The sequence below is a fragment of the Microtus pennsylvanicus genome, chromosome 1 (assembly GCF_037038515.1).
Source record: "Microtus pennsylvanicus isolate mMicPen1 chromosome 1, mMicPen1.hap1, whole genome shotgun sequence".
In the NCBI taxonomy this organism is placed as follows: Eukaryota; Metazoa; Chordata; class Mammalia; order Rodentia; family Cricetidae; genus Microtus; species Microtus pennsylvanicus.
Window position 1 is genome coordinate 87,382,874 of NC_134579.1, and position 20,191 is coordinate 87,403,064.

At 47.7% G+C, this 20,191-nt stretch overlaps 1 protein-coding gene across 2 annotated transcripts in view; it reads right to left on the reverse strand.

Annotated features, from left to right (window-relative positions):
- Mtus2 (microtubule associated scaffold protein 2) overlaps positions 1-20,191 on the reverse strand; it is a 363,820-nt gene that overhangs the window by 85,740 nt on the left and 257,889 nt on the right. For both annotated transcript variants that reach the window (XR_012910593.1, XM_075971941.1), the window contains exons 7-8: positions 9,759-9,857; positions 2,434-2,645 (exon numbers count right to left, since the gene is read on the reverse strand). Coding sequence is in view for 1 of the 2 variants with exons in the window: in XM_075971941.1 (XP_075828056.1) it covers positions 2,434-2,645; positions 9,759-9,857 (311 nt within the window). In the remaining variant the exon portion in view is untranslated. The remainder of the gene's footprint in view (positions 1-2,433; positions 2,646-9,758; positions 9,858-20,191) is intronic.

Sequence of the window (20,191 nt, forward strand, 5' to 3'; positions counted from 1 at the left end):
CCATCATTCTCCCTCTCCAGACAGAAGCAGGTTAAGATCTTCCCTGGTAAGCCACCTCATGGGCTACATAGAATATTAGAAATGGGTTAGATCAATATGTAAGAGCTACCCAATAAGAGGCTGGAACTAATGGGCCAGACAGTGTTTAAAAGAATACAGTTTCCGTGTAATTATTTTGGGTATAAAGCTAGCCATGCGGGAGGCCGGGTGCCAGGAACGTAGCCCGCTGCTCCTTATTATTTTGGGGGTTAGCTAGCCGGATGGCGGGACGCAGCAACAATGGTTCATAAGGTTTAATTTGTAAAGCACAACACACATTTTCAAAGACTCTCTCTGTGCCCTGGGACATGTTTACTTGGATGAAATAGTCATGAAGGCTTTGTGTGACTCTGGGAAGGCCAAGTGGAAGGAGCAATCATAGCAGGCAGTGTCACAATGTAAGTGTGCTCAGTTAGCTCAGCAAACACACAACTTCCTTTCCTACTGAAGACTTGACAGCCCAGGGAAAATCTGCACCTTACCCTAGACAAACTGCCCGCTTCTGCATACCTACCATGGTGAGGCTCGCCTCCCTGCCACATAAACATGCATTTGTAACGTATAATTCGTGCAAGGGTAGACTGTAGATATCCATCACTCTTCATGGACACTAATATGACCATTTCAGAAAGATGGGCAATGTAAATTTGTTACTGGGGTGAATTTTTCTGGTTGTAGAGGAGGCTGGGACTATTGGTAAACATGAATCTTTACTGTTAGCCATGCACCATTGCGGCCCCTCCAAAGAGCAGCTCGGAAAGGGACTCTGTGCCCAAAGCTTAAGAACAGAGGAAAATCAAGGCAGAGGGAAGAAAGCACAGGTTGGGTTGATCCACTAGAGGGCAGGGAGGGAGGGGACAGAAGGGCAAAGAGCTGCCCTCCACCCTCAACGCCGCTCCAGTGATTAAGGAAGAAGTCTGTGGCCACCGTGCAGCTTAAGGTCTTATTGTTTTGTGTTTAAAGTAGCTCAAGTTCTAGACACTCCACTCTCTTATCTGGGAGGCGTTGATACCATACTGTTACCGCGTCCTATTTATGCACGCCAGAGGACCCTGGTGTGGAGCTCAGAATGTTCACCCTTTTTTAGGACTTGGGTGTGTTTGAGCCTCCAAAACCTCCTACTGAAAAAGGGGGCCTTGAGAAAGAATTCATATCTGTCTCCAGGGAACAGACTAGCTCCTGGGAGAACCATTGGCATAAGACGGTTCCGTGTTTGCCCTGCCGCTCCCTTCCACATGCTCACTTGCCCCGTGTGGTAGTTTGAATGTCACTGGTCCCCATCATCTCATAGGGAGAGATGGTATTAGGAGGTGTGGCTTTGTTGGAGTGAGTATGGCCTTGTTGGAGGAAGTGAGTCACCGTGGGGGTGGGATTTGAGGTTTCCTATGCTCAGGATATTGCTCGGTGTCTCAGTGAACTTCCTGTTGCCTACAAGCTGAGATGCTGCCATGCTCCCCGTCATGATGACAAGGGACTGAACTTCTGAAACTGTAAGTGAGCCACCACAACTACATGTTTCCTTTATAAGAGTTACCATGGTCATGGTGTCTCTCCACAGCAATAGAAACCCTAACTAAGACACCCGGCTTCCTCTCTCCCACACGCCTGCTTGCCCTTCCGCTCCACACCATGATGTAAAGCAGTCTGAGGCCCTCACCAGGAGCCTAGCAGGTGCTAGAGCCATGCTCTCAGGTTTTCAGCCTCTAGAACTCTGAGGCAAAATGAACTTTCTTTTTCTAAACAAACTAACCATTCTTAGAGATTCTTTTTTTCTAAATGAACTACCCATTTTATCAACAGCAACTCTGAAAATGAGCATTGTATTTGGATCTCTAAAATAAAATTAATTTCCACCGTCAAGCACACGTTGGCATCCAGATGACCCCAAACGTCTGCAGACAAGAACCCCGCATTCTGTATTTCTAGAGAATCAGTGCTCAGCGAAGACCCTTCTCTAGCCCATGCTGTTGGGCTCAGAGGAGCACACCCTTCAGGCCCGCCCCATACATGTCCCACCAGAAGCCAAGGGAGATGACACTGAGGTTCTGTCTCTTTGTGTCCGCAGTCAAAACACCAGAATGAGCCCATCTCGTTTTGAAAATGCAAAGAAGCACACACTGTCGTGTTCAAACGTTTCCTCTTGAGCTCTTCGTATGTTTCTTTCTTGCCCACTTTTTTTCTTCTGCAATCAAGGTCATTTATTCTTCCTTTTAGACTAGTTTCTTTGACTAGTTTGGGGTTCCTGAAATATTCTAGAATGCTGCAGGAGATTCACTATCCCCAAACTCTATCCCCCAAACGCTAACCATTGCACACACTTTCCATGAGCATCGCTATCAGCTCCAGGGCCCAAGTGGCTGAAAAGACCTTTAGCAATGACAGCCATGGCCTTACCTTTCTGAAGAAGTGTTGCGTGGAGACAGCCAGGGCGTCGAAGCCACGGATGGCCCTCTTCAGCTCCCCGCGAGCCAGGCCCAGCTGCCTGGCCTGCCACTCACACCTGTCCCTCAGTCGCTGGGCCAGCTGCCGCTCTGCCTCTCGGGCCTGCAGGTCAGGCTTGGGTGCAAACCCATTCCGAGGAGCAGTGGTCCTCTGCTTTGGGTGCCCTGTGAAGGGAGAGAGTGGTCACTTGTGGTATTCTGTTCAACTGCAGCCTCTGACAGGAGCTTCCCAGACCCGCAGCGCAGGGAAGAAATTGCTCACAGTTTGTCGTTTCAAGTATTATGCAGACAGAACAGGCTGGGGCTTAGGTCATTTAGTCCATTTACCAGTTTTACGTGCCAAGTTTATGCTTAGAAAACAGTAACAAACACAACCCCAAATTTCTCTCAGCATCCACCATTTCTTTAGGCCTGCTTGAAGATAATGAAGTGAGAAGTTTTTCTTTCTTTCTTGTGTCTTAATAGATTTTTTTAAAAAAATGATAAACTTCATTATAAAATTCTTGCAAATAAATAAAAGCATCAAACAGCAAAACCAACCAGACCCACAGCCTGTACCAGATAATGAACTTACAGTTAGAATCAGCATTCAAGACAGAAGCTGTGGGGCTTCACATTAAATTGTACATTGTCTGTATTGAATCTATTTTATGTACTTATTGCCTTTAGACAAATGTCTATTGGGAAATCAATCCCGCATCAACTCGGGTAGAAGTCGGCTTCTGAGAATGTACCAGAGAGCAATGGTGTGATCCCCTTCCTGCCCTTCGCATGACCCTCTTGTGACCTTGTTCTTCAGCGTCAAGGTCACGTAAGTGAGAATATCTATGGGGGGCTTAGTTCCTACTGCACTAATGTCTTGGGGACCTCCAGTGTGACTTCATATCATGCCCACAGCTAAAGATATGGTCTAAGCTCCCCATTCACTCCCCCCCCCCTCGCTGCTTCTTATTTTCATTACAAGTAGAATGATCTTTGCAGAGCTATGAGGTGGTTCCTTCAGGAAGCCTCCCTCTGTTCCCACTGCAGTGTGAAGGAAGCCACCACTCCCCCACTCTGCCCACAAAGCTCCCGGGAGGCAAATGTGAGGTGGTGTAACTCCCAGAATGAACCAGAAATTTGCCAGGGTCCAAGGGCAGGGTTAGGGAGGGACGGAGACAGGCATGGCCGGGTTAGGGAGGGACAGAGACAGGCATGGCCGGGTTAGGGAGTGAGGGACAGAGACAGGCATGGCCGGGTTAGGGAGGGACAGAGACAGGCATGGCCGGGTTAGGGAGTGAGGGACAGAGACAGGCATGGCCGGGTTAGGGAGGGACAGAGACAGGCATGGCCGGGTTAGGGAGGGAGGGACAGAGACAGGCATGGCTGGGTTAGGGAGGGACAGAGACAGGCATGGCAGGGTTAGGGAGGGAGGGACAGAGACAGGCATGGCCGGGTTAGGGAGGGACAGAGACAGGCATGGCCGGGTTAGGGAGGGAGGGACAGAGATAGGCATGGCCGGGTTAGGGAGTGAGGGACAGAGACAGGCATGGCCGGGTTAGGGAGGGACAGAGATGGGCGTGGCCGGGTTAGGGAGGGAGGGACAGAGAGGGGCATTTTAGGCTAAAGTTTGAGGAAGGTAAGGCTCCGGGAAAGAGCTCATTGGAAAGAAAACCATCATGGTTAGGGACCCACGGGCCACCATCCCTCCATTGAGGCACAGAGACACCTTCTCCCCACAGGCAGCCAGAGAGCCTGCAGGTGGCCATGACCTGGTATCTGAGACATGGTCTTCCTGTGTTAGGGCAGATGTCCCTGTGCCGCCTTGAGTTATTCCGGGGCTCTTTCTCTCTCTTCTGACTTTTGTTTCCTTTCTATGATCCCAGGATCAGGATACAAACCCCGAACCTAGCATCTGACGCATGGAGACAGAGCAAGGTGGACTGGCACGTGCCCATGGTCTCATCCGATGAACGACTTAGCAGCAGACATGGTAACAGTCACGAATAGACACCATAATAGTTTTAACAAGACCTCAGAGACTGAGGTGGGACCTCACAGGTGACACGCCTTAATCTCTGGGACTTAGGCAGAATTGCTCCTCAAAAATTGCCTATATGTGATGAAAATATGTTCTATTCCAGAAAACATACTGAAAGGTTTTAGGCATCTCAATCCTGAACTGTGCATTGCCATGGCACTTTCAGTACTGAGAAACAAGCGGGCGGCTTCTGAGGCAATCTCAGCAGAAGCAAGGGGAGGTTTCCTGTTGGGCCCATGAGAAGACAGGGTCGGAGGCTCTGAGGAGAAGCCTCTCTCCCATGGCTGCTGTTTTTCATCTTTCCGTGGCGAGAAGGCTGGTGATTTTATAAAACTCTCCTGCACATCAGTCACCGTGCCGAGGCACTGAGTGTCTGGCGCCTTTATGATAGGAGACTTTTCCTCCGGAAATTCAAGAAAGCCACAGTGAACTAAGGCTGACCGTCAGCACAGTCCATGGGGTCAGCTCTGAGCTATTCTGCTTCCCCTGCCCACACTGCCGTGTGTGTGTGTTTATAGATTTATAAAGTTATTTCACTTTTATTTCTCTCTCTCTCCGTGTACATATATTAACATGTATGTGAGCACACTACAGGTCAGAAAAGAGTCTAGGAACTGGAGTTAAAATCAGATGTGAGCCACACGACATGGGTGCTCAGGACTAAACTCGGGTCCTCTGCAAGAGAAGTGTGTCTTCATTTCTATTGTTTCAATTGTTTCTATTGTTGTGATGAACACCATGACCCAAAACCAAGTTGGGAAAGAAAGGGTTTATTTGGCTTACACTTCTACATCACTGTTCATCACTGAAGCAGTCAGGACAGGAACTCAGACAGAGCAGGAACCGAGAGGCAGGAACTGGTGAAGGGTGCTGCTTCTTGGCTTGCTCATCATTACTTGCACAGCCTGCTTTCTTATAGAACCTAGGGCCACTATCCCAGGGATGGCACCACCCACTATGGACTGCACCCTCCCCCCATCAATCACTAATTAAGAAAATGTCTTACAACTGGATCTTATGGAGGCATTTGCTCAATGTTCCCTCTCTGCTGACTCTAGCTTCTGTCAAGTTGACCTAAAACTAGCCAGCATGGTTATCATTAGGTTAAGGAAATGAATACTCCCATTGAAATTTCCTTTTTAAGCTGGCATTACTATTATTACTATTACCGTTACTATTACATTGCTGTCATGCATGTACTCAAAGTTCCAGTATTCAGACAAATGCAAACAGGCAGCTCACATTTCTCCTCTCGGGGTCACCCAACAACTGACATCTTGGCCAAGTCAGCGGCTCCCCTAAGAACACTCACTTTTGGAGCCAACACAATAAACTTAGCTACTCTGTGACATTAAGTGACTCAAAGAAACAGTCCTTGTTTAGGGCTCCTTGTTGGCTGTACCATCATTCTCAATCACTGTCAAGGGCTGGCCAAAGCCCAGGCCCCAGAGCTTCCCCACTAGGAAGGAAGGGCTGAGAAATTAGGTTGGCCGTGGACTTCACTTTTGCTTCGTTGAGAAGGGTTTGTGATGGTGAATCTTAATCCTCACTGTGGCTGCACAAATTTACCATTTTACCAATATCGTGCTAAGGTCCTTACCTCTAAATTAGCAATGATCAAAGAACTAGATGAGCACTCATTTGCTATGCCCAACAGACAGCTGATTTGATATGCTTCTTGATAGGATTTTAGATGCTTCCTGTCAAGACTTTCAAGGTCCCAAATACTTAATTCTTGTTATCGAATGTTATCTTTATGTCTGGTGTCCTCCTAGGTTCAGTGGATGAGCAAGGAATGAGGTTCATCTTGGCCTCTGGCCAACGACTGTCCAAGAGGGACCAACCCAGGTCCCTGGCTCCTCTCTGCCCAGGGTGCTTCCCATTTCCTCATTTGTGGGGCTACTCTATGTCTCCAGCACACCCCATAGGGTTAGGAGCTTGCCCTAAGTCTAGACTGCATTCCCACTGCCCAAGTCCTGCCCCGGCCACAGTTTCTTTCAAACCACAAATCAGGGTAGGGCAGATGGAATGTATGCTGACCACAATGACATGTGACAGCTTAGTCCCAGCGGGGAGGCCAGTCACTGGACATCAGCACAAAGGCGAATGTCAACAGTTGTTTGCGTGCAAAGTCTGAGCTCCCGACAGTTTGCGTGCCAAGGTGAAGCACTGGGGAGGCCACGGTGTTTGAAAATGGAAAGCAACTATTAAAAATTCATTTGCAGCGTCCAGTCACTACCCGAGGAGAGCCAGAGATGGACAGGGTGATTTAATCCAATCTGCAGAGCTTATCAGATACAGTAACAGAGCCGAGCTGGTGCCTGCGCACTGATAATATGATGGAAGGCCATGACCTTCACACTTGTAAACAAGGTGGAAGCAAGGACCATACACAGCTTTGATGGCTTCTCGGTCGGAGGGAAAGTCCTCTGTGGAACGTGCTCATCGTCCTAGCAGAGGCAGATCCCAAGGGCACGTGAGGGGAGTTCCTTGTGGACTTGAAGATAGCTTTGTTTTTATGACCGTAAGCATGGTTAGAAGGATTTCTGAGACAGAATTCTTTTCCTACTCAGTACTAAACAGGACTACCGTTTGCCAAGGATTGTCCAGTGTGCTGCTTGGTTTCTGTCATCTTGACACAAACTAGAGTAACGCAGGGACTGCCTCCATCTGACTGGCCTGTGGTCAAGTCTGTGGGCTATTTTACTGCCATTTTACTTGAATGCAATTAACCACCCTTGACCTCTGAGGAGGAGGGAAGGGCTGGGGTTGAGTGAATAAGCAATTCTACCTATGTGCCGAAGTGTCTAGGCATCCCTAAAAGGTGGGGTCGGAGTTGCTGGCCTGGCTAGACACATCTAGAGAGCACTCTCTAAAGCCACAGGGATGGATGCTGTCAGCAGGGGACCTCTCTGGTTCCCATCCTAAGGACACTTCACCCCATGCTTATCTGTGCCTACTTATGACTTTCAGGGAAGCCACTACTTCCACTTACTGGTGAGTTACACAGATGAGCATCAGGGTGAAGTGTCCTTAGGCACTGGCAAGGAGGTGGGGGGACTGAAAGCTTTAGGCACTACTGCTGGAAACGCAAACGACAGATTACTTTAGGAAAGAATTTGGCGCAATTTAAAGAAGTTAAGTGTAGTTGGATTTTTCTTTGGGATGCCAACTCACAAAAATGACATGGAGACTTATTAAAAAAGCTCAGCCTTAGCTGAGGCTAATTCATAACTGTTCTTACAGCTTGAATGAACCCCTATCTTTTAGTCTACGTTCTTTTACACGGTTTGGTTACCTTGACTCTGTACTGCCCATCCTGCTTCCTCTCGGTCTGGCTGGCAACTCCGTCTTCTTCCCAGCATTCTTTCTCTGCCCAGAGGTCCTGCCTAGCTCGCTATTGGCCATTCAGCTTCCTATTACACCAATCACAGCAATTCATCTCCACAGTGTACAAATATCCCCCAACAGGTAAGCATATCATTACTACATGAACCATACATCCGGGGTCTTAGGGTTGTATTGCTGTGAAGAGACTCCATGATCATAGCAACTCTTTGAAAGAAAAGCATTTAATTGGGTGGCTTTTAATTTCAGAGGCTTAGTTCATTATCATGGTGGAACATTGCTGCGTGCAGGAGAAGTGTCTACATCTTGCTCTGCGGGGAGCAGAAGTGAAGACTGTCACACTGGGCATGGCTTGAGCCCACCCCACAGCGACACACCTCTTCCAACACGACCACACCACCTAATAGTTCTATTCCCTATAGATTCATATATTTGAACACTTGGTCTGTTGCTACTGCTTGGGTAGGCTTAGGAAGTATGGCCTTGCTGGAGGAAGTCATCACTGGGGGCTGGCTTTGGGGTTGTAAAGCCCCCCACCATACCTAGTGACTGTTCTTTAAGCTTCCTGTTTACAGTATGGGGTGTAAGCTCCTGGCTTTCTGTTCAAGCCACCATGCTGGCTGCCTACTGCCCTCCGTGACAGCTCTTACACCTCTGGAACCTTAATCTCTAATAAACTACTTTTATAAGTTGGCTTGATCTCCACCAAGTCCTTGCACAACTTCTAGGGACCTTCCATTTGGAACTGACTGGGTTGACGAGGAAATAAAGTACAGACAGACAGATGAATACATGGACAAAAATTTGGGATTGGGTGGTCTGGGCTATTGACTGGAGAAACCAAAGTACCCTGAGGCTCTCTGTGTTTAATATATAGAGAGGTGAGATTATGACATCCGCTGAACAAGGAGGCGAGGTTATGACATTAGCTGAACAAGGAGGTGGGGCTATGACATCAGCTGAACAAGGAAGCAGTTTAGCTGATCTCAGCAGGGACAGTCTTGGTAGAGCAGCAGTCTTCAGGCTGTGAGCATCTAGGGGAAGAAAGCAATGGTGGCTGTATTTTGTACACACTGTCTCCCTCTGAGACGGAGGCACTGGGTCCCAGACATGCTGTGCCCATGTCAACAGCATGTGTTCACTTGGGACTTCCCTGTGGGTCACGCTGTTTTGCTGCAGGAGCAGCAGCAAAGTAACTAACACACTGGAGAAAGGGGTTACTAAAGACGATAGTAAAATGGAAGTGTATTACACGATTCTGCATACATGAGGCTTTAGGAAACACGAACTACTAGACAGACTAGACCAGAGCTGGTTGGGATTGGGGTGTGGTGGGCTGTGCACGTGGGCCTGACATGACCACCAGGACATTTTGGAAGAAGATGGATGGATGTTTTCTCCTCATTAAAAGCTGTTAGCTTCACGGGTAAGAGCACATGTCAACACTGACCAAGATGTACACTTTACATATAGGTGATTTAACCTGTATTGATTTTTAATTGTTTGGCATTTTACTGATATAAATATTTCCATATTTCAACTTTTAAAACATTCTTCTTTTTAGGCATAGACTGGAAACAGTCCAAAAGCTAGATATTATTATACACAGCCTCTGTTTCTCTTCCTTTTATGAAATACTACTTGAGCTGAGACCTTCAAAGTGTGATTTGTTTCCCAACTGAATTATTTTCACATGTTCTCATAAGAGCTCATAGCCTTTTGCAAAGAAATTCTCCCACATATATGTGGCATAAACTCTTGTTTTTATAGGTAAAACTCATGTCCTCGGGTACAGAATGAGGAAACCCCAGCCCCTGTGCCAGGCCAGCATGCACACATTACGGCCACTTGAACGAACGCAGTGCCAAACTGGGGCCTCGCAAAACAGCACCGCCCACGCGTGTAAGTACCTGGTGAGTGAACCTTGCTGGAAGATGACGCTGTTCTCTTGGGAGATGACACGGCAGGTTTGTTAGCTTCCGTTTCTTTCTGTGATTCTTTCTTTGTTCCTACATAGGGTTTGTAAAGAGGAAAGAAAGAGAAAGGGGTGGTTACGGGAGGCACTGTTACACAGGCTGCTGTGGAGAAGGCAGCTTAATCAAAGGCAAACAAAACAACAAGGAAATTGCTGGATACTTCGTTAATAGTCAACACCCCCACCCCTTTGCCTGGGAGGTTGACACATTTATAACAAAGGGAATTTAGTTCCCAGTGCCACTTAAAATCGGCCCACTTGTCTCTAGTTTGACCATAACACCACTTACGCTGGTAGGCTCAGTACCCAATGACCTCACAAAACACCTAGGGATTAAAATGTCATTGTACTTAGGCACCAACTTGGTCTACTGAGGACAGGGAGGGATGGGATAGGTAGAAATACCCGCCGAGCCACTGGGGACCTCATTGGGCTCTAATTCATTTCCAGAGGTGACCTAGAGATCACCACCCCCCTTGGTTGTAGCTGAGCCTTCCTGGATATTCCAGCTGGTGGGGCAGGAGGGATAACCTGGGCATGGGGGACATAGCAGCATGTGTAGATGCCCTCAGGAGATGACCGGGCCGCACAGTGCCTTCCCTCCGAAAGCTGAAGTCTGCTCACTGTTGCTAGGTAAACTGCCATTGTCAACTACATGTCCAGTCGTTCGTGTTCCCATGAGACCATGCAAGGAACTCTCTCCAGGCCCATGCCCTGTTGACACTGACAAGCCAGGCATGTAATTTGACAGACCCCAAAGGTTTCTGTACAGCAATCATATGTTTGGCTTCGTTTAACAGAGGCCTAATTGCCAGCATGTGAATGGGTAGATACTGTGCCCATTTTTCTCCCTGATAGGGACTGTTCTTTTAGTTTGCAGAACAGCCCTTCCTCTGATATTGAAATTATGTTTTGCCAAGTCTCCCTCTTCAAACATTTTAAGACCATCCTTCACTTCCAGTAGTTTTAGGTTTTAACATGTCCGAATGCACACAATCCCCGACCCATTTCCAGCTCTGAAGTTCTGAGAGCAGTATTAAAGGTTTATATGCCCCCACACATTGACGGTCTATCTACTGAGGCTGCAGGGGGCTGGCATCTGGAGGCCTTGAGAGCCCGCCCACCATTTCCTCTTCTGAATTTATCTGGTTATTTGCCTCGTTTTACTTGGTAATTTAACTTTGAAATGGGCTCAAGAGCATAAGAAAAGGAATTAGTTTGGGGTCCATGTTTTCCCTCTCCAGGGGAAGAGTCCCTTCATGGCCAGCGCAGAGTGATTAAGGACGCCCGTGGTGATCTACTGAGACGCCTCTGCAATGGCTGCCTAGCTCCTGCCCTCCAAAACATCCCCCGTGTTTCCCAGCTTAAGTGTGGAGCCATTGTCAACCTGACACACCTGGAGAGAAGGACCCTCAACTGAGGAACCGCCTCCATCAGATGGGCTCTTGGACTTGTCTGTGGGATGTTTTTGTGACTCCTAACTGATGGATGAGCGCCCAACCTACCATGGGCGGTGCCATCCCGAGGCGGGTGAGTCTGGGATACATTAGAAAAGTAGCTGAGCAAGTCACGGACAGCAATCTGCATTTTTCATTGTCCTCTGCTTTAGTTCCTGCCTTCACGTTCCTGCCTTGAGTTCCTGGCTTGATACTGAGTCTTCGATGATGGGTTGTGACCTGTCAACCGACTAAACCGTTTTGTCCCCAAGTTGGTTTTGGTCATGGTGTTTATCACAGCAACAGAGAAGCAGACTAGGGCAGTGTGGGGAATTCAGACGTGTGTACCAGAGTTACATACACACCTATCCAAAGCAGACACGTGTACCAGAGAAACGTACACACCTCCCCAAAGCAGATGTGTGTACCAGGGAAATGTACACACCTATCCAAAGCATACGTACACAGCTATCCAAAGTAGACATGTGTATCAGAGAAACGTACACACATCCAAAGCAGATGTGTGTACCAGAGACATGTACATACCTCCCCAAAGCACATGTGTGTACCAGACAAATGTACATAACTCCCCAAAGCACATGTGTGTACCAGAGATACACTGAGACAGAGTTTCTCATTGGGACTTGGGACTGGCCAGTGAGGCTAGGGTAGGTGGCTAGTGACAGTCAGGGAACTGCCTGTCTCTGCCTCCTTAGTGCTGGGATTTCAAGCATGCACCACCATGTCTGGATTTCTCGTGTTCTGAAGATCAAACCAAGATCCTCACAAGGTAGGCGTTTCAGTCTCCAAGCTATCTCCGCAGTCCTATTTCTGATACATTTTTAGAACCTGCCTTCTGCCTGCCTCTTGCGGATTTGTACGTTGAAACACAATCTCCAGTATGATGGCATTATGAAAGGCGGGGCTTGGGGGAACCTTACTGCCAATCTCCAGTAGGATGGCATTATGAGAGGCGGGGCTTGGGGAATCTTACTGCCAATCTCCAGTAGGATGGCATTATGAGAGGCGGGGCTTGGGGAATCTTACTGCCTGCTGTTTATAATGCACTCACCTTGCATTTTTAAACAGCAGGCTGAATGGGATTAACACAGAACTTGTAGGTGCTGAGCTAGCCTGGGGTACTCAATCACACCTAATGGGGTTGGTGCCAGTCCTTTCTGTCTAATGTGAGGGTATGAATGTTACAGGGCCAAGGTCACAGAGCTATTATTGGTAACCACTATGGGAATCTGGTTCCAATTTTAAGTGCACCCCCACCATGCAAATTCTACATGGTAGAAACAAGCAACTCACCAATGCTCATACATAATTCTGTTCCACTTTTTCCAACAGTCACGTGGAAACAGATTATTGTTCTACGTGGTCTTTTCAAAAGCCAAAAGGTGTGTGCAATTAAAAAGAAAGAAGGTGTCCAAACGAGTTTCCTGCTGGCGAGTAACTTCTCGTGTGTGACACAGGCCACTGATGTCACATCCATTCTGTGCCAGCTCCAAGTACAGGGCTCTGGGCACAGTGTGAGCTTTGCACTTAAATGCATGGGTTTCATCCAAGCTTGCAGTCTTCTGTTTTTGTAACTTTGGGCAATTACCAGGTTTCTCCAACCAACTTATCAAGGGGGCTGCGATGTCAGTTTGATCCATTAATGCTGTTGCTGCCCTGTTACTTAATAGTGCATCTATGGGCTAGCTAGACAGTTCACCCTCATACGTTGACAGCTCAACGTTCAGAATCACTCTGAGAAAGGAAGACGATGTTTTTCAGGCTCCTGTTTTCTGTGCCCCTATGCTGACTGTTGCTTCTCAGTACGATTCCTCAACAGTCATGATGAAGCTGGAGAACCAGTCTTTACACAACACGAGAATAATTAAGTCATACTCTTCTTGAGTGGCATCTGCACGCCCCGTTTCACAAAATTCAGCAAATTATAACTGAGCTCATGAAGATACATATTAATGCCCTATTTGGGAACCTTAAGTCAGAGTCGTTGTCCTTTACAACCAGCCAGTCTTTTAATAGATAAATAAAAGTAGTATATTAGAAAGAGAAGCAGCTTTGGGGAAAGACAGACCTCACCCCAAGTCCTGATCAGCTGCCTAGATACTCTGACACTGGGAAAGCCAGCTCCCCATCTATAAGCAGAGGAAAAGTGGAGTTTTATCATATCACTTGGTGTTGAGGAAGAGAGACAAGAGCCCTTGGGTGAAGACTGGCATGAGAGTATGTTTATGTTGGTGGTGGTGGTCATCAAGATGGCTAAGTGCCTGCGTCGTCATCGCTGCGTGGCCAATAAGTGGGTATGGGGCGCGAACATCGGGCGGGTAGCGATGTTGCAGTAGTGACTGGGAATCAGACCCTAAAAGAAAAGGATGAGGGATGGAGTGAACAGTGGGAGAGAAATCACAGAGGCACAGCACGGCTCGGCTTAGCAATGTAGCTGGAGGTACAAGAAGGTAGCATGGCAGGGAGAAGGTGGGTGGCAGGGAGGAGGTGGGTGGCAGGGAGAAGGTGGGTGGCAGGGAGGAGGTGGGTGGCAGGGAGAAGGTGGGTGGCAGGGAGGAGGTGGGTGGCAGGGAGGAGGTGGGTGGCAGGGAGGAGGTGGGTGGCAGGGAGGAGGTGGGTGGCAGGGAGGAGGTGGGTGGCAGGGAGGAGGTGGGTGGCAGGGAGGAGGTGGGTGGCAGGGAGAAGGTGGGTGGCAGGGAGGAGGTGGGTGGCAGGGAGGAGGTGGGTGGCAGGGAGGAGGTGGGTGGCAGGGAGGAGGTGGGTGGCAGGGTGGAGGTGGGTGGCAGGGAGGAGGTGGGTGGCAGGGAGGAGGTGGGTGGCAGGGAGGAGGTGGGTGGCAGGGAGGAGGTGGGTGGCAGGGAGGAGGTGGGTGGCTGGGGTTCTGACTATGGGCCTTGGATCCACAGGCAGCTGGGACTGCTAAGGGTCCTAAGCCAGGGAGTAGCAGGACCAGACGTGATGGAGGAAGATACTTTCTTAAGCTTAGGTTTTTCTCTGCACCCCATAAAGACTACGCCTCTACTCCCAAAGGCACTGTTAGTGTTTGAGATCGCATCAACGCAATGCACCGGATCACACAAGCCTGGACAGGAACTCAGCGATGGACAATTCAAAGTTCCCCACTCCCCAGATAAAGAGGTGGGGCAGCACCACGGTATCCACTAGCATAGCGATGCACACATGGCACCATGGGCAGATTTCTGCAAGGCACAACTGTCGAAATCCACCACGGAAGCCATAAGACCATTTGCATGAATTCCTGCTGGACTCGCTCCCACACTTCCTGAGGGTTGACAGGCAGAGTGGGCGGCAGGTACGTAACCTTTAGATACAATCCCCCTACAAGCTCTGACATAAGAGTTGAGATGTTAGTATCCCACTTTCGAAGAACTCCTACAAAAACAAGGCTGGTTTTACACCAGCCTGCTGGTGGCTTGGGGTCAAGGTGGGTCAGTGTTGTGTGCAGCCTGGCACTGTGCAAGTGCCCTAGAAAGCTTCTCAAATTATCAAATACTATTCCCGCAGAGGATTAGGATTAGAGGGGACAGCAGAGGAAAGAGACGATTTCTTCCCACTTCTCATGTCACCCTGGGGCCAGACAAATCCCTATCCCACTAACTGTCGAGAGGGGTTGCTGGTCTTTTGGTCATTTTATAGCTTCCAAGTTCCTTTGTCAGGGGAAGGAAGGAGAGAGTATTTGTGTGTGTGTGTGTGTGTGTGTGTGTGCATGTGTGCATGTGTGTATACATGTGTGTGTATACATACATATATACACACACATATTCAAATTAGCAAGGCATCAAATTGCTAGCAACTCCATGACTGAGATTTTTAAGGGGAGACATGTTTATTCCTCCATACCAGCAATGGCTGGAAACTTCTCTCAAAAGTCAGGTTTCTTCTACCTGGTGTTATCTCCACACTCAGCCTCAGCCCTTTACACCACACAGTTTCCTGTGCATTCATTTCCACTTCACAGCCCTTATGACAACTGTAATAAAACAATTATGTGGTAATTATGTGACACCTTGTGCCATGTGGGGACAAGGATTGTCTTATCGCATCCATCAAGCGCTCCCCAGGTAACCAGTACAATGCTTAACTCAGAGAAGGCTCTCGGTGCCTGTGTGTGGATGGAGTGGATGCCCACAAACATATCCAACAGTCCCTGCTTCTGGGACACCTTAGAGAATGGCACGCTTCTGACCTTTTTTTTTTTTTTTTGGCTGGATAGCACAGCACACGGGTCATTCTGGAACAACCCTCACACGGCTCTCTTGATGACGTGGGGAGCTCCCCTAAGCAGACACAGCATACATCATCCAAATCCCATCTTCCGGGCTCAGTGACCTCACGCCACACAAAGGGCTTCCATATTTATTGCTTTCATTTTTCTTCTGGAAACATTCTGAATTCTTCTGCTCTCCTCCAGCCTGCTCTGTTCCCCCACACAACCGCTGGTCCTCCCATTGGCTTCACAATGACAAATCAGCTCAGCCTATGATAGCAATTCAAACTTGGCCCTGGGGAGGCTGCTCAACACCAAGTAATAAGAGGAGCATCTACACTGAACTGTGGATGCTGCTTCAAACTGAACTCTGTCTCGTTGCCTCCCAGTTCTCCTTCTAGGATGTTGGTGAACATCCCTGAGCCAACAGGAGTAACCATGCTGTGAGCACTATGATTTGCTCATCGCTATCCAAGGTGAGCTTGGGAGTTAAGCACAAGAAGTCACGGGAACCAGGCATGGCTTTTAAGAACAGCCCCTCCCCTCAACTGTCTTCAACAAACATTCCAGCAACAAACAGGCAATGGTCCACTGCTTGCCTTCTCTCTCTTTTTTTTTCCCTAATGTTCAGTCTTTCTTTCCAGCTCTTTCCCAATGTCTTTAATATGTAGTCAGGAAGGGCGGGCAGTGTGTGAGCAAGGATGAAGCAGGAAGAGCCAGTGGCAGCATCTTCCTGGTCATCGAGCATCAACCTTTCCCGTGAACACACGCAGATGACTTTGATCAGCAACTCACATTTTGAAAATTACAGTGTGCCCAGAGATCCTTCCATGTGTGACGCTTAATTCAACATTTCTCTAAAGAGGCAAAAGTCATTCTTATGACACATGGGGTTTATAGTCTGTAGACTGACAGCCTTGCGAGACTTAGGGAATATTTTTATTGGGTAGAAAGAAACTTAAATGATAAGTTGTTTTCTACATAACCAGAAGAAATCTTTTCCCAGCTTAGCATGGAAAGAGTTGAATTTTATATGCTCCATCATATGCGCCTGACAGAATCAGAGGCACGTTGACCACGAAGTAATCTATATTCTGATCAATAGTTTCAACTGAAAACACTTTCCTATTTATCAGACTGGTGCGGCCCTGTTACCAAGTCAATGCGTGAAGCCTGGCTATTTCTGTAAAATTATATGGTTCAATGCACCAGAAAGGGATTTCGTATTTGACATGTGAACAACTCAAAAGCTTTTCATGAGGATCTTGAAATAAAGCCCTCTCCAAGGTCCAAGGCCAAGGTCCTGAAATACTTGGGGACTCTCCACTTACAGCCTGAGCAACAGAACATACGTGGTGTGGGCTCTCTCCTTCCACCACATGGCTTCTGGGGATCGAGCCCTGGTTGCCAGGCATGGCAGCAAGCACCTTTCTCCACTGAGCCATCTTCCCGGCTCCACAGAGTATCATGAGAAGAAGCTTTAGAGTGTGTTTCCATTTGTAAAACCTCGCCAGTCCTCGCTGCAGTTGTCAATTCTCAGCCCTATGACTTCAACATTTGTGACAGGGAGAAAGATGAGTGACAGCCTGCTTCTCAGTTTGCTTTTGACTTTGCTTTGGGGGTCAAGAAGCACTAAGTATGGTGTTTGCGTTTTTCTCTTTTTGCCCCTTGGATGTTTAGACTTGCCAATTCCTCACACGCCCTTGCCAAGGCCTGTGTCACATTGCCTTGCCTGAACACCCTGCACTGTTTCAGGGCTTGGAAAGTAGGCAAATGGTAAACACTTAGCGACTAAACAAGCACCATACAGAAATTATTAGATAAGTCACCAATAAAGAGCAAGCCATTTTGCCTTACCTCCACCTCACGATGGTTTCCTGGCTTGTTAGAATTAACTAGACTTCAGATAGAAGATTATGAACCTCTTGCTTCCACCCTAATTATTAAGTTATAGATCCATTTTTTTTACTGTGAGTTCCTAAGGGAACAGCTGTTCTAATTATCCTTGCATCTAAATCATGGATACAGCACGCGCTTAGACTTTCGTTGAGGAATGAACCAGGAAAAAAAGCATCCCCCACAAAAACTTCCCATTAGAAATCCAGGTTAGAGGATACAACTGAACATCCGAAGGTCTGTCCGGTGGCTGGCACAGGCCATCTTCAACAGTAGATGGGAATCATTAAGCAGGTGGTACAGAGGCATGAAAGCCCAGCCACCATTAGCTTCATATTGATTGGCAAGTTCAGAAATGCTGCCAGAGCTAGGATGTGGCTCAGTGGGGAGAGCACGAAAAGGCTCAGAGTTTGATGGCCTGTGTTGTGCAAAGCAAAGAAAAAAGAAAGACAAGGAAGAGGAGGCAACGGGAGAAAGAGGAGGAGAGGAGGAAGAGAAAAGGAAGAGGAGGAAAAGGAAGAGTAAGAGAAGAGAAGAAGGAAAGGGAAGAGGAGGAAGAAGAGGGTGAAAGGGAGAAGGAAGAAGAGAAGGAGTCGTTTCCCATGTAGGGTTATAACAGTAAGGATGCATGCTGTCTAAGAACTCATTCCCACCCTCACAGCCCAAGCCATGCAATTGTTCAGTATGTGACCAATCTGCAGCCCTGCCCTCTGTGGGTCAATTATTGTGACAACATACACCAGCAGAAAACTTGATTTTAATTCACTTAGAAATGCAGAGCCATGCAATAAGTGCCAAGTGAGAAATTCCGTAATACAATTTAAGTACTATTGACAGTCACTGTGAAATTTGCAAAGGTCTACCAGGCGTGGAAAGGAAAGTTATGCAGTATATTTAAAACACACTTTGGCTTTTTGGCTAACCCACCTCTTGTTTTGATGGCTTGGTTGCAATGCTTATGATCTCCTCCTAATCCCAGCTGGGTGTATACATAAACAAAGCCTCTTAACCTCTTGGTAGTGGAGACAGGACAGCGAGCAGTTTGCTCTAGCCTGGCTCAAGCTGCTATCTCACCCAGTCAGTGAAACTGGCAGGGTGGAAGCCAATGGCTAGGATCAACTGTGCATTCCATTTCGTGGCTAGAAATGTGGGCAACAGGCGATGTCAGGCTCCCAAAGGGCACATTCAGGGGTTCATACCATGAGTGGTGTGAGATCCTCAACTTATTTTTATAACAGAAGGGAATGGGTAACATTTAAAGAGTTCCTCTCTTGAGTCATTGGTGGGAGAATGCCTAAATGTGCTTTATATTTTTGCTTGTTTTGAATTTTAAGACAGGGTCTCCCTATGTAGTTCAGACTGGACTAGAATCTAAGATCCTTCTGCCTGGTCTTTGGTGTGCAGGCATATCGGAGTCTAAAAACTCTTATGTCTCAGGACTAGAGAGATGGCTCAGGAGTTAAGAGCATTTGTTGCTCTTACAGAGAATCCAGACTCAGTTCCCATCATCCACATGGCAGCTCAGATTCACCTGTAACTACATATAGTTCCAGAGGACCCAGTACTTGCTTTTGGCCCCTGTGGGTCTTGCAAGAACACAGATATATATGCTGGCAAAACACCCTATATTAAAACAAAAATCTCTAAAAAAAAAAAAAAACCCTCACTCTATCTATCTATCTATCTATCTATCTATCTATCTATCTATCTATCTCTTGAAAATCAAATGCAGAGCTTCCCAGCTCCATTCAAGGATAGTTCTGAGTAGATATGGTCAATACTTAGCAAATTGATGTGGGAGTGTCATCTATCTATCTGTTGCTTTCATTGGTTAATTAATAAAGAAACTGCTTGGCCTTTGATAGGCCAGCCATTAGGTGGGTGGAGTAGACAGAACAGAATTCTGGGAGAAAGAAAGCCGAGTCAGGCAGTTGCCATGATTCTCCGACCCCAGATGGACGTAGGCTAGAATCCTTCCTGGTAAGACACCACCTCGTGTCTTAATAACACAGATTATTAAATATGGGTTAAGCAAGATGTGAGAATTAGCCAATAAGAGGCTATAGATAATGGGCCAGGCAGTATTTAAAAGAATACAATTTGTGTGTTGTTATTTCCGGGGCTAAGCTAGCCATGTGGGAGCCGGGCGGCAGGAAGGAAGCCCGCAGCTCCCAGTACAACAACAAATTGCACTCAGAATTAGCTAAGTGTTTTACGGCTGGGGCTGTGATTTGCTGCAGACCCTGGAGGAGGACACAGAACTCACAGAGCAAGCCTGAAATAGTTGCCAGCCGTGGAGAAGACACTGCAGAGGGAGAGCTGGAGGCTCCTGCCCGCTGTGTCTGCCACGTGGGCCTCTGGTTGGGCTTTGTTTCTGTGGGTTCATAAGAAGCACACTTCCTCATGCTTCGGCACTAAAGTGCTGGAGCAGCAAGGCTCCTATTGACTGTGGACCAGCGGAAAGGGCGGGAGATGCCTCTAGCTTACTCTGGGGAGCTGGTACACCTCGCTGAACACCCACAGAAAGTCTCAAGTAATTTCTAGTTCTCATTGTCTCCTTGCCCCAGAGTCATCAGTGGAGAGAACCAGCAGGGAGTGGGGCCTCTCCCTCTTTCAATGGGTATCTGCTAGTAGCCTGGGGGTATTTTGGGTTCCCTGTTGGTGGCAAAGGATTTGGGATAAAGGAAAAAAGGCGTGTGTGCCTACCTTTAGCTCCAGCACTTGAAAGGCCAAATCTGAGTGTTCAAGTCTAGCCTGATCCACATAGCCAGTCCCAGGCCAGCTAGC